The sequence below is a fragment of the Carettochelys insculpta genome, chromosome 2 (assembly GCF_033958435.1).
Source record: "Carettochelys insculpta isolate YL-2023 chromosome 2, ASM3395843v1, whole genome shotgun sequence".
In the NCBI taxonomy this organism is placed as follows: Eukaryota; Metazoa; Chordata; order Testudines; family Carettochelyidae; genus Carettochelys; species Carettochelys insculpta.
The window spans coordinates 65947104-65960278 of record NC_134138.1 but is presented as its reverse complement, the minus strand read 5'-3'; the positions used below and the strand labels follow the sequence as shown (position 1 = coordinate 65960278).

At 40.4% G+C, this 13175-nt stretch overlaps 1 protein-coding gene across 2 annotated transcripts in view; it reads left to right on the top strand.

Annotated features, from left to right (window-relative positions):
• Nucleotides 1-13175, top strand: part of C2H8orf34 (chromosome 2 C8orf34 homolog) — a 253423-nt gene that overhangs the window by 208744 nt on the left and 31504 nt on the right. For both annotated transcript variants that reach the window (XM_074985740.1, XM_074985739.1), the window contains exon 11: nucleotides 8637-8757. In XM_074985740.1, coding sequence (XP_074841841.1) covers nucleotides 8637-8757 — 121 coding nt within the window. The remainder of the gene's footprint in view (nucleotides 1-8636; nucleotides 8758-13175) is intronic.

Sequence of the window (13175 nt, the reverse complement as noted above, 5' to 3'; positions counted from 1 at the left end):
GACAGGAAATTCAGTTCTGCAGTTTATACTGCCCTGACTGTAGCGATGTGGAGCTGAGGTAACTACAGAGTGAATGTAAACCCGTGATGGACACTCTGCGGTCCATGGGTGCATGTGGCCCATCAGGGTTTTATGTATGGCCCATGAGTCATTTTGTTTATTGTTGCCCACATGCAGGGTGCCAGATTCTGCATAGTATTCTTCCATTTGCGTAGGATTTTTCCTACAAGTGTTACTAAAGTGAAATGCACATAAAGCAAGGCCACGTGAAGTGAGGTGAGTGCTGATTGCACAAAATATTGACTGTGAGAGCCATGTGCTCCCTCTGTGTCCAATCAAAGCACTGCTACAATTCAGTTGGCACACCCTGCAATTTCTAGCTATGGAAATGATTAGCAAAACTACCCTTCCCTGGAAAACCATGTGGTTGCAACCCACTTGCAGCCCACTGAGATAAAGAAGGGCCATTTACGCAGCCCACTCACTAGCTTAAGTTGCCCATTGTTGCTGTATATCCTTGCTGAAAATACACTATGGAGATTAGAAGCTTGGCAGTGTCCTGGCTGTTGAAATTTCCCTGAGGTGACAAGGATTTAGAAAAGCTCAGTAAAAATAACCTTGAGATGCTTATGTCTCTGTGGTTTGGCTACTTGCTGTTAAGTAATTGGCTGCTTTGCAAAGAATGTAATCAGCCATGCAGACTGTTAAGACTATGCAATACTCCAGTGCATATTTTCAAAAGCACCTGTCCTCAATGTCCCTTCTCTTTATCAATACCGTACATATCTCAAAATCACCATTACTGCTTTCGGTGAAATTTAGGACACTTGACATTTAGTTTTGCAGAAATTATTGAGGTGTCATAACTGAGTATTATAATGTAGATCTGGTTACAACCTTACCTATGAAGAGACTACTTTCCCTCCACAATGCAGGAGAGAACATTTAATTGACAGCAAACTGGAGTAGAACTATGTGCTGCTGTGTATTCTGTCTGTGCTGCCACACACTAAAATTTCCCTGGGTGACTTACATCTACTACTGTGTCAGAGCAAGGCAGGGTACAAACTCTTTGTGGAGGGTTAGTGCATGGCAGGCTTATGTGGAATACTATTGTACCCCAGCTTGCTTTGGATTAAGTGTTCATATAGACAAGCTCTGGGTGAGCAGCTGAACAATGCTGTGGGACATCAAGGATCAGGTCCCTGATTCAGGAAAGCATCCCTAATTAGAGAACTCTTAAACATGTGCTTAAAGTTAAGCAGCATGAACTTAAGTGCTTAAGTAATATGCTTTATTAAGCACTTTCCTACATGTCAGTGATACTCAAACGTCAGTGGTTCAGGAGCCAAAAGAGCCATAAACATTACCCAACAGAGCCACAATATGAGCACGTTGTTTCATATGTATATATTAGTATTCTCACAGGAAAATTACTGATGAGGTGTTATCACCTACAATTGGTTAATAACATAGGAAAGCCTATTGATTGGTTAATAACTTAGTTAATAATTAAACAGTATTTTAATAGCATACATTGGAAAGGCCTGCAAGAGACCTATTAAAGTACCTCCGTCTGAGCAATGCTGCTATATTTTGATTCAGTTTAATAGTATTAGGAGAAATATCATTTCAAGTTATCCTACCACTAGATTTTCAAGGCATGCCCAGGTCTAGAAGAGAACTAAAGCCCCAATACTTTTTCTCCATGAGGTCCTACTGAAGTCCGTGGAGGCTGTGAGGTCTTAGCATATCTGAGAGGTCATTGAGCACTTTGCAGGATTGGTAATCTAATGGGAAAGGGGGGGTGCATCCATGGCCCCAAATAATCTTAATTTGGTAAAGCCTCAAGTCTTTTTAAATTCAATTTTAAATTAAAAGGTTTCCAAATATTCTTTATTTATTTAATTTTAAATGTACAAAAGGCTACTCCTTTGCCAATGATGATCATAGTTTTAAGAATTTTGTATTTTTTGGCAACACCAATCCAATATTTCTACCCTGCATTAAAAATGATTAAAAGATGGGGCAAATTGTCATGAGATCAGTCTTCTGCTTATATTTCACATGCTGAAGCATGAGTAGTTCCTTGGTGCCCATGTATTTTATTTTTGTAAATAGGAAAGTTAGTCATAACTTAGCCTAAACCTCAGTTTGGAAAGAACTAGCTCAATTGCTCTTTTTTTTTTTAAGTTTTGAGTTTGGTGTAAAACGTGCTGGCAGGCTGCCATATCGAGTGGAAAGCTTGTAATTTCAATTTCATGGCATTTCAAGTAGAATGGGCCTTAAATTTGAAGATTAAGATTAGAGGTGGTTACCAATATTGCAACAAAGCTTTGAAGGGGATGATTATTTTTTAAATTACCTTAACAACCAACTTGACAAATCCTGTGTGCGTGAGTAGACTGGAGAGACTGAAAGATTAAACAGTTGGTGAACTCTAATAGAAAAATGAATGTTGTGTGAAAAATTTTCACATAATAATGTGCAGAAAGATTAGTTGCTTGAATAACAATCATCCTTCTCAGCTTCCTAGGTAGGATTAATCACAAGGGTACACACACAGACAATTCGTTGAAAATGGAATTGACTGTATTTGGAGGCATCTCTGACAAATGTTCCAATTTGAACTTAATTTTAAATGAATTAGTGAACTGCATATGAGAGAGCTTATGAGTCTTTTTCTTTGTTGTTGTATTGTTTCCTGAAGCTGCTTGTAAAATTTTCACATAATGAACAAAATATGCATAACTTAAAGTTCAATCAAAAATTATTTACATTTCCAGCTTATCAGGAACTGATTTGTCAACAAGAATGTGTGCCTAGGCCAATTCTAATATTTTGAATGCTCCATTTAAATATCTTGATTTTATTGCAACCAGACAGTTCTGCTTGAAATTTTCTCAAACTTTTTTTTTTTTTTTTTTTGTCTTTTGTGCTTTTATCCTTAGTCTAAAATTACTCATTGTAAGCTACTCTTGAACCCCATTGTTCTTGGCTGTGGGGAAGATGGCAGTCGAAGGCAGGTTTCCTCCACATCTTCAAATCTCTTCTTTACCCTATAAATTCATAGAGGTTGCTGTGGTCTACTATAAAAATATTCTCTTGAAAAATCACATGTTGAACAGCTCTGTATCACTGATGAAAGGCATTCTTAAAAGATGAAGGAATGCTTTTTGATGGAAGCCAGCTTCTTTTGGTGCTTCCTACCTTGTTCTGGTAAAGCTCTTTATATTGGGGGTTGAGAATTCTTAGGCCTTGATCCTGGCATTTCACCTACGCAGAGCTCCATAGATGTCTGTGGGTCTTCACACGTCTGTGTGAGGCTCCAAGATGGTAGATTCAGCTGTAGGATCAGAATCTTAGTGTCTATCATATTTCTTTTAACAGGAATATCAACAACTTACGGCACCAAGATAATGTGGTGCTGAACTCCGAAGCACGTACTATGATAGCTAAAAGACACTCTGGCTAACAGTACTTTGTAACTATAGCAGACTTCCCCAGCCCTACTCTAGCCCCACTGTGTTACACTATTCTTCAAAAATGCAGTGGGCTAGTTATGGCCTTGATTAAATTTTGGCCTCTTCCTTTGTAATTGTTGGCTAGGTGATCTAAGTAAAAGAATAAAAAAATAAATATATTGTATGTGAAGACATAATGAAGATGTGGAAAAAACCCTAGCAAAATACTGACATATGGCTGGTCTTAAAAGTTGGCACCTCTCTTGGCAGTATTGTTCTAACATTCTTCTGATGCTGTATTAGACTGTTGTGCTTGGGTTGAAAATTGGTGAATGCAGCTCAGTCTGATTTCTGTAAGTAAAAATAGCATGGGTGTTCTTTCAGTAATTTCCTTGTACTGAAGTGTAAAACTTCTTGTTAATGTATTGTCAATTTGTAAAATGTAATGAAACATAAACCATAATTGCAAAGAAAATATTAAGTAAACTAAACACATGCACATTTATATCGCACATTGACCCAACTTAACAGGTTGAAAGGAATAAGCTGAATCTACCACTGTCACTGCTGATTAAAGTCTGAATTAACTAATGTTCTAATGTTTGCGTAGAAATAATGCGGAGCTCAAGAGTCTATATCCACTGTTGTAAAGCTTCAGAGTAAAGCTACACGATGCTTGCAAGGTTTTATTGGTCCACTTGTACTGCACCTCGTCAACCACAGTTTACTCAAGATGATCCAGTCTTTCCACGAAGACATGAGAGGAACCATCAAATATGATGGCACATTATCGGATGTTTTCAGCATCAGGAGCGGCGTCAAACAAGGATGCGTCCTTGCTCCGACATTGTTCGGGATCTTTGTGCTCCTCCTGAAGCACACCTTTGGATCTTCAACAGAGGGCATCTTTTTGCACACAAGATCTGATGGGAAACTGTTTAATCTTGCAAGGCTGAAAGCTAAATCCAAGGTGTGGGAAGTCCTCATCAGAGATTTGCTGTTCGCAGATGATGATGCTGTAGTGTCACACACAGAATACCAGCTTCAGAAACTGCTGGATCGGTTCTCCAAAGCATGCAAGGACTTCGGGCTTTCCATCAGCCTAAAGAAGACAAATGTACTTGCTCAGGACGTTGCTGACCCTTCATCAATCAGCATTGACAACTATTTGTTAGAGGTCGTCCACGAGTTTGTTTACCTCGGGTCCACCATCACTGACGCCCTGTCATTGGAGACTGAGCTAAATAGGAGGATCGGAAAAGCAGCCACAACTCTGTCCAGACTCAGCGAGAGAGTATGGAATAACACCAAGTTGTACACCCACACCAAAATGCAAGTCTACAGAGCCTACATCCTCAGCATCCTCCTTTATGACAGCGAGTCTTGGACCCTGTACGCCCGCCAGGAAAAGAGGCTGAACGTCTTCCACTTGCACTGCTTCAGGCACATCCTTGGAATATCCTGGAAGGACAGAGTGTCCAACACCGCTGTCCTTGAGGAAGCTGGAATCGCAACCATGCACACCCTCCTCAGGCAGCGGCGGCTCAGCTGGCTTGGCCACGTCCACAGGGTGAATGATGGAAGGATCCCAAAAGACATCCTGTATGGCAAACTAGCCTCTGGCAGCAGACCTCCCAGATGCCCCCAGTTGCGCTACAAAGATGTTTGCAAGAGGGACCTCAGGGAGGTAGACATCGAGCCAGACAGTTGGGAGGAGCTGGCAGATGATCGCAGCAGATGGAGGCAGGAACTACACAAGGGCCTTCAGAAGGGTGAGATGAGGATCAGACAGCTAGCAGAGGAGAAGCGAGCCCAGAGAAAGCACAGTAAGGACCTGCCAGACACCCACTACACATGCAACAGATGCAGCAAGGACTATCACTCTCATGTGGGCCTTCACAGTCACAGTCGACACTGCAAATGATGATCCCAAATGGAACTACGAAGGGCTCGATCCAAAGTCTATGTAGACTGAAGGATGCTACTACTACAACCACAGTAGCCTAAGTTCTGGCATAGAGAGGTGTAAATTACACCTTGCTACACCAGCAAAAATGCCTTGAGATCCTGAGGGTAAATTTTATCTTACATAGTGTTACCCCTGCTATCTGCCTTTAGGCTTTCTGTGAGGTGGGAGGTTTAAATCTTGCTAGAGCCCCATACAGTATCTAGTGGTTTATTAGCATTTTAGAGGTGCTGTATCAGCATACTTTCCATCCACCATGGTTATGCCCCCATTTCTAGGCATCACCATCCACTTTGCAGGCTATGCTGACTGCTCTGTGTATGCAAGTGGCACAGCTGTGTGGTGGAAATACTAAGGACCCTCATAAGAGTTTACACAAGTGGAAACCCTAAAATGAATGTTGCCCTTAAAATGTAAATCAATTTTCATCCAAAGCTATGTACGGTTTATGAAAAGCTGCTATTCCTGCTCTCCCTCCTAAATAATTGAAACCTACTTTGGTATGTCCATGAAATGCATGTCAGAAAATGATTACAAGAGTCACAAAATTGCAATTTTCTTTTCATAATCTTGGTCTTGTTTGTGCTGGTTTTCATTCTTATTCATATCATTATCAAATGAATTTATTTATATGGTACTATGTTTCTATTTACGATATTTGTCACTAACTTTCAAATATTTAGTGTTTTGTGTATTCACTCAGTAAGTAATTATATCATATTCCTTTGGCATATTATGGCCTCACTAGCAGTCATAGTTATTTGTAGTGTTTCATGTAGTCTGAATCTTTGCTTCAAAATATGGCAAAGCATTTGAAAAACAGATGGCAAACCTTGGGATAGATTCTACCCTTGTCTATTTCACTAACTTCACTAGCAGTTGAAGGCATATGCTGAGTGAGAATTTAGATAAATGAAAATATATAGCAATATATACTGAACATGTGTAAATACTTGGGAGCATATATTTTAAATCATGGATATTTACTGTAACTGCTATGTGTGCTCACAGAAATTGTGTATGCCTTTGTGTAGGAGTCTGCATACATGACATGTATGACATCTCTATGGTTACAAAGCCATATGCAGTGTCTTTGTGTATTTTTGTACATACATCAGCATACACAAACATAGACATGGACTTTTATATAATGGAAAATATATCTAAATGTTAAGACTTGAACTATAAGTAAGGGCCACATTCTGTTGCCTTTTCCCACTGTGAACACACTGAATAGTTCTTTACACCCTGTGTAGCCCAGTTGCTTTTAACTGAACAGCTCATGTATTGTGTTGTTCAGTATAAGTAAATATATTAGAATCTGGCCCTTAACTATGGTTTTGATTATGGAAATATGAATAATTCTGTGCATCTGATTTGTCTTAAAAGGTTCATTGGGCCTGATGAAGTTGCAGATGCTCAAAACCTCTCAGAACCAATGGAGGCTGTTCATATGCCTGAAATTAGTATGTTTACAGGATCAGGATGAGGTTTAAAGTTGTATAGTTTATATTCTTTTCTGGATACCCTGTTTAACACTTGGGACCAAATATGAATAATTTTAATAAAAATAGCACTTCCATGGAAGCAAATCTGGACATTAACATTTTAGATATTTCTTTATAAACATAACATTCTACCATTATATGGTCAATTCTAGTAAAGAATTTATGCTTCACAGGGGTCAGATACTTAAAAGGTGGTGGTCATTTTTCTTGAATACAGTGAACCCTCAATTTAATGGACCGATGCGGGGGAAGGGTTGACCATTGTTCCCCAAGGTCTGTTATATGTGAGGGTTTACTGCCCCACCAGGCTCCCCCATCTCCAGTGCTCCCCTCCGCCCCCCCCAAAAAAAAACAAACAAACCAAAACCAAAACCAAAAAACCTGACTAACGAGAGCTGCCGCCGGAGGAGCCGCTGGACCCCTGTGAGGCTGGCACCTTGCTGGGTGCAGCTGGTGTAGGCTGGCGGAGCCACCATGCAGCCTGGAGGAGCCACCGCCTCAGCTGCCACAAGCTCCTCCCAGCAGAGGTGGGGCAGGAGTGCTGCCTGCTCACTTATATCTCCCACCCTTGGTTGGAGGACTGTATGGCAGCTCCATTAGGGGAGGTGGCTGCTCCTCCAGGCCGCAGAAGAGGTAAGTCCCTTTACTTTTTTTCTGGCGGCGGTGGGGAGGGATTTAGGATTTTACTGACCCCCAGTGGATTTCAGGAATAACAGGGGAACATCCATCGTTCCTGAAGTCTGCTAAATCGGGGTCTGTAAAATTGAGGGTTTACTTAAGATCTGAAATAATATAAAATATTTCACATGACCGTGTACATTGAAGAATTATATGTATTTCTTAGAAACAAGACTACTATAGTACATGCAACTACTTTTGACTGTTTAATAAAACACCAAGTCTTCAGATGAAATATTTCAGCAATGTAACAAAGTAAACTACATAGCTAAGAATGCTTTAATTAATCATTTTGCTCATTGTTTTTTTATGAGTGAGTCTGAACATCAGGTCTTATGTTTGTGATGAATGAAAACAAACAGGTAAAAATTTATTACGTTTATCTCCACAGTTTTTTATTTTGAAGGCATTTTTAAAGGTATGTTGAAGAGTTCCAAAAACCTGTGCGTAACTCTGAATATAATAGTGTTCAGTCGCTGAATGACTTGGTGGACATTTTGCTTCTCAGAATCCCTTCCAAACGGCTTATAATACTGCCTGAAAGGAAGACTTCTTGCAGTGATACAAGAGCCTTGCAAATGTTGGTTAGGGAATTCAGAGATACTGCCAGATGTGCTGCTTTGCAGACACATTCAGTCACATTTTATGTTGATTTAAAGTGAGTGCAATCCCACTAAAGTCAGTGGGACTGCACAGAGTGTAAATCATACCAGAATTTGGCCTAATGTGCTGCCTCAATTTGGGCACCAATTTGTATGGAAGTATATCTTTGCTTTAAACTATTAGATGTTCTGAATCAAATCCACCTCTTACCCAATTTTGCCTTAAAATAAATAATGTTTCACAATGAATAATTGTCATATAAAGCCACCGTTTCAATTCTACTTTAAATCTTACAGCACCATTTAATTACTTAAATTAGGTGAACATGTCATTCCAATGTTCTTTAAATACTTACAGTATACATGTAAAATTACTTTTAAAGATTCTAATATTTCCTTTTCTTTTTTCTGCATTTAGCATCAACCTGTTTGGGACCTGGATGTCATGTGTGCCAGAAATGAAGGGTCCCCAAACCAGAAACTCCTGAAAGACTCCTTAGCAGCAAAAGAACTGCAAACCATGGAAAAACATCTAGCTGGTGCGTCTACTGACAAACAATCATAAAATATCAAACCCTATTTGCCCATGTAATCCCTGAGTAGTTGTACTATTCATGTTAGTAAGGGGAGGAAGCATTGGCTTAGGCGCTGACAGAAGTAGATGAGATGTTGAAGTGTAACCTCTTTTTCCCTTCTTTTGCTAGTTTGTTGAACAGGAATAAAAATACATTTATTTGACGTCAAATATTTTAAACTTGACTCTGTATGGTGAAGTAATAAAAAAAATATCCTGATAGTTTCATTACATATTTATTTACATAGTTCAGTAATGCCTCATGTGGTAGTAAATTATTGTTGCTACACCTCCAGGGTATAAATCTTCCAAAAGACTGCAGCCGATTAATGTATTAATAAACTATTGGCCTGCGGGATGAGCTAGCCAGGTCTCTGTGAGATTTAACAGGAGTTCAGCTTGATGAGGATTAGGACCATTGTGTATAACAGACTCTGTGTTCCAGTACTGGTAGTGGTAATTTTTAAAGAGTTCAGTGAAGTAAAGGTGAAAGTATGTTCATTGTTTCTTGAAAATTTAGGGAAATTTAGAATAGTGTCCATTTTTTCATTGTAATAAGCATTGTCATGCTTCAGCTTTAAATATTTGATAAGTGATACACCCCTTTAGTTGTAGAAGAAATCCAACGTACTTTGGATTACCAGTTAAATTAAATAATGAATAATACAAATATTTTTGCGGTGTGCACCTTTTTAAAGGCCACACGTATGACCCTGCAGGCCTATTATATATGTGCTGCATGTCAAGCTGCTTCATGACCACACAATAGCCATTAATAATCTATGGCACATTGGAGGCATGAAGATGTAGCGCATGCACAAAATGGTAGGTTATGATGATATAGTTTCAGATCATCTGTGATTTCCTAAGCCAGGAGGTTTCCTCCCCTTCATGACTGTCAGTGCCCAGGCAGCCCTTTCGGCATATTTTTGGGTGTCTTACCTTTCTGTAAACTTTTGGGGTTGAAAGCAAATCTGCTCATTTCCCCACTTGCGCTTTTGGGGAGTAGATCAGCTCATACCAAAAGCAAAGTTAGCTCTTTCCAAATGTTTCAGTGCATGTGGTGTGAATGTCACTCCCCCACACCTTTCTGGAATGTGGAAACTAGGTATCTTCCACTTAGTCCTGGTGTTTCTAGTGATTTGATAATGTACCATTAACATGGTTTGAGGCTGAGCTGCACGTTGGACCTCTCTCTTTTCTCTGTCTCAAGTGCACCTCTTAGCTTACAGGCCTCCTACATTATTCTCTAGGATAAAACCATGCAGTTCAGCTGCACTGGGACTGGACTGCAGGTGGCAGCACCCCTGGTTCCTGACTGTTAATATGACAGGTCCATCTGTTTATAGTGCCTGTGTGCTCCTTTACTCCTGGAGCCCGTGACAGCAGCAGCTTAAAGTAGCTCAAAAACAAATTCCACAGAACAGAACATTATGTATTCAGTCAAAAGGCACAAAAATGGAAGGCAAAGAGGTACAACAAACAAAATCAGAACTGACCAATAGATTTTATTTCCTTACCTAAATGTTCACCTTTCCTTGCAAGCTTTGGGATGTTCCAGTCAACCCAGTAACTCCCATCTCTGAGTTGGGAGAGGCAGCCTGCTTGCTTCAGTTTGTCGCTTTCTTAGTGAGTCTCTATCAGCATCTTCTCCCTTGGTGGCTGCTGACAGCCCACTCAGTTCCCCCATACACCAGCATGCTTAGGTTCAGGTTAGGGAAGATCTAATCATAACCCAATAGTTTCCACAAGGACCCTTAATATTATCTGGGCCCTACGGCATCTTTGCCCTGGTTTTATATCTGTTGTTTCCCCACCCTAACGGGATTTAAGGATATAACTTCTTGCAGTCAGGATGATAACAAAAGGTGAACATGGGTTGTAATTATACAATAAAAATCCACGTAACTCCCTTGTACTCCACTATAGTGTCTGGCAGCAGCAGAAAGAGTAATGACATATTCTGAAATGCCTTATCTGTCTGCACTCAGTTGTTTGGGTTGTTGGGAGCTGGCAGTAAATTATTAACTGCTTTGATAGGCTATTTCCCTGTTGCTGTATATACTAAAATACAGAATCTTCCTGGTCAGTTTACCATGGCCAACCTGCTTCTGTTACCTGTACACCTGGTGAAGAGTCACAAAATCCTCTTGACTGAGTACTTCCTCATGTCCACTCATCCCTTTATTTACTACATGTTGATAGAAGAGACAATTGAGGAGACAGTTCCAGAAGAAAAGAAGATCAATAAGAAGTGGATTACTCAGCAGACACTGCAGTTGGTCCAAGAGAAGAGAGTGTTGAAGATCAGAAGGGATGTTTCAGAGAGGGCAGAACAGCAATACAGGGTGAAATGAAATGAGGTAAGGATAAGGTGAAATGGTTAGGGAGGCACTGTGAAGATACAGAGAGGTATTATGGTAAGTGTGAGATCAGGGAGATGTATAAGATGATCAGGAATATTAATAGGAGGTGGCAGCCAAAGTACATGCCAATCAAAGAGGAGAACGACAAGGTGCTCATGAACAAAGAGGAGGTTGTGCTTTGATGGACATGATATTGCACTGATACGTACAAAGCACAGTCAAACCCGAGTGTCTCTGAGAGACTGATTGAAGAACTGAAAGAGATATCACAGCTGAGCATCGAGAGCGAGACTGATATTTTGAAGGAGGAAGGAGAAAGAACAGTGAAATGACTAAGGAACAGCAGGAGCCCTGGAAATAAGACCACAAGAGAGATGATCAAATATGGTGGAGAAAGTATGATTCAGAAAATACACCAACTGTGTACTATAGCGTGGAAAGAAGGGAGGACACCTAAGGAATGGACAAGATCCATGCTAGTGACAATACACAAGAAAGGAAGTGTATTGGAGTGCAAGAACTACAGAACAATTGCTCCAACAAGTTACCTAGGCAAGGTGCTGCTGATGATACTGACAGAGAGACTGAGATCGCAGATAGAAGAACCTCGAGCAAGCAGGATTCAGGAAAGTTACAAGTACCAAGCATCAGATATTGGCACTAAGATTGATAGTGGAGAAAGCTTGATAAAAGAACAAAAACACCTACGTTTGTTTTGTTGATTTTCAGAAGGCATTTGACAGTATAGATCAGAAAGGGACTTAGGTAGTGTTGGAGTCTTATGACATGGATAGCAGACTGATACAATTGTTGAAGGATATCAACAACAGTGTGGAGGCAGCAGAGATAACATGCAGAGAGTTGGGACGTTGGTTTAGAACAAGTAGAGGTACAAGACAAGGAGACCTGATATTGCAGAGTCTCTTCATCACACTCCTGGAGAGAACAATGGAAAAGATTAGGGAAGAGGTATAAGGGGTATTGGTGCAAGGAATGAGAATTAGTAACTTGAGGTTTGCAGTTATAATTGAGGAAGATGAAGAGAAGGTAGCAAGAACGATGCAGGTGTTAAATGAAGAAGGGAAACGGAACGAACTGATTATGAACATAGATAAAATGAAGACAATGGTATATGGAGATAAAGAAATAGGAAGGAAGATCAGTGTAGACGGGATTGAACTAGAGAGAAGCTGCAGACTTTGTGGTTAGCAGCAGACTGGAGGCTGCCCTCAGATTGCTGCCCCCCCCACAAAGGCTTCAGGATGAGGAGGGACAGGAGGACAGGGCTAGCCTGCAGAGCCCCAGCTCCCACTCAACAAGCTCACAGCCCCAGATCCCTTCTGTCTAGGAGGAGTTGCTGGATGGGGAGAACAGCCCTATGCCCTTCTGAGGAGCATTTGCTGTAGCAGCGTCACCGTCCATGCCACAGGGAGCCCCAATACTGCTCCCAACTTCCAGCTCCCTGTCCTAACTTCTGCACCCCTCTCCTGCCTTGAACCCCGATGCCTTGAGCCCCCACCAATTCTCTGCCGTAAACCATCCAACCTCTTCCCCTCTTCAACCATGAACCCTTACTCCAGCCTTCATTTTTGAAAAATACTGTAATTGAAAAAAGCATGCCCATTTTTCATTTATTTTCAAAAAAATACTTCAGTTAAAAGAGCTGAGTAATGTTGGATACGTCTGCTAGTATCAAATAATACTGCAGTGTTAGGAATTCAAAACTAAGCTCACTCATTTAGTCAGATAACTTGATGGAGAAGCAAAATCAGCAGATATGTATTAAATAGAACTGAATGATTTTGTTGAGGAAATCTTTTAATCATATGCAGAGAAGGTGATTAAATTTTTTTTTCCTATAGAATCACTTGCTAATTTTAAATCATGGTGTTCAGAGAACTCTTACAAAAGCATGGATATTCCAGTTCAGCTTTCCAACGTGATCTCCACTGAATCAGGGTGAGGAAGTTAGAGACCTTAGTCATTTTCACATGGCACAGGTTAATTTTAATTTAAA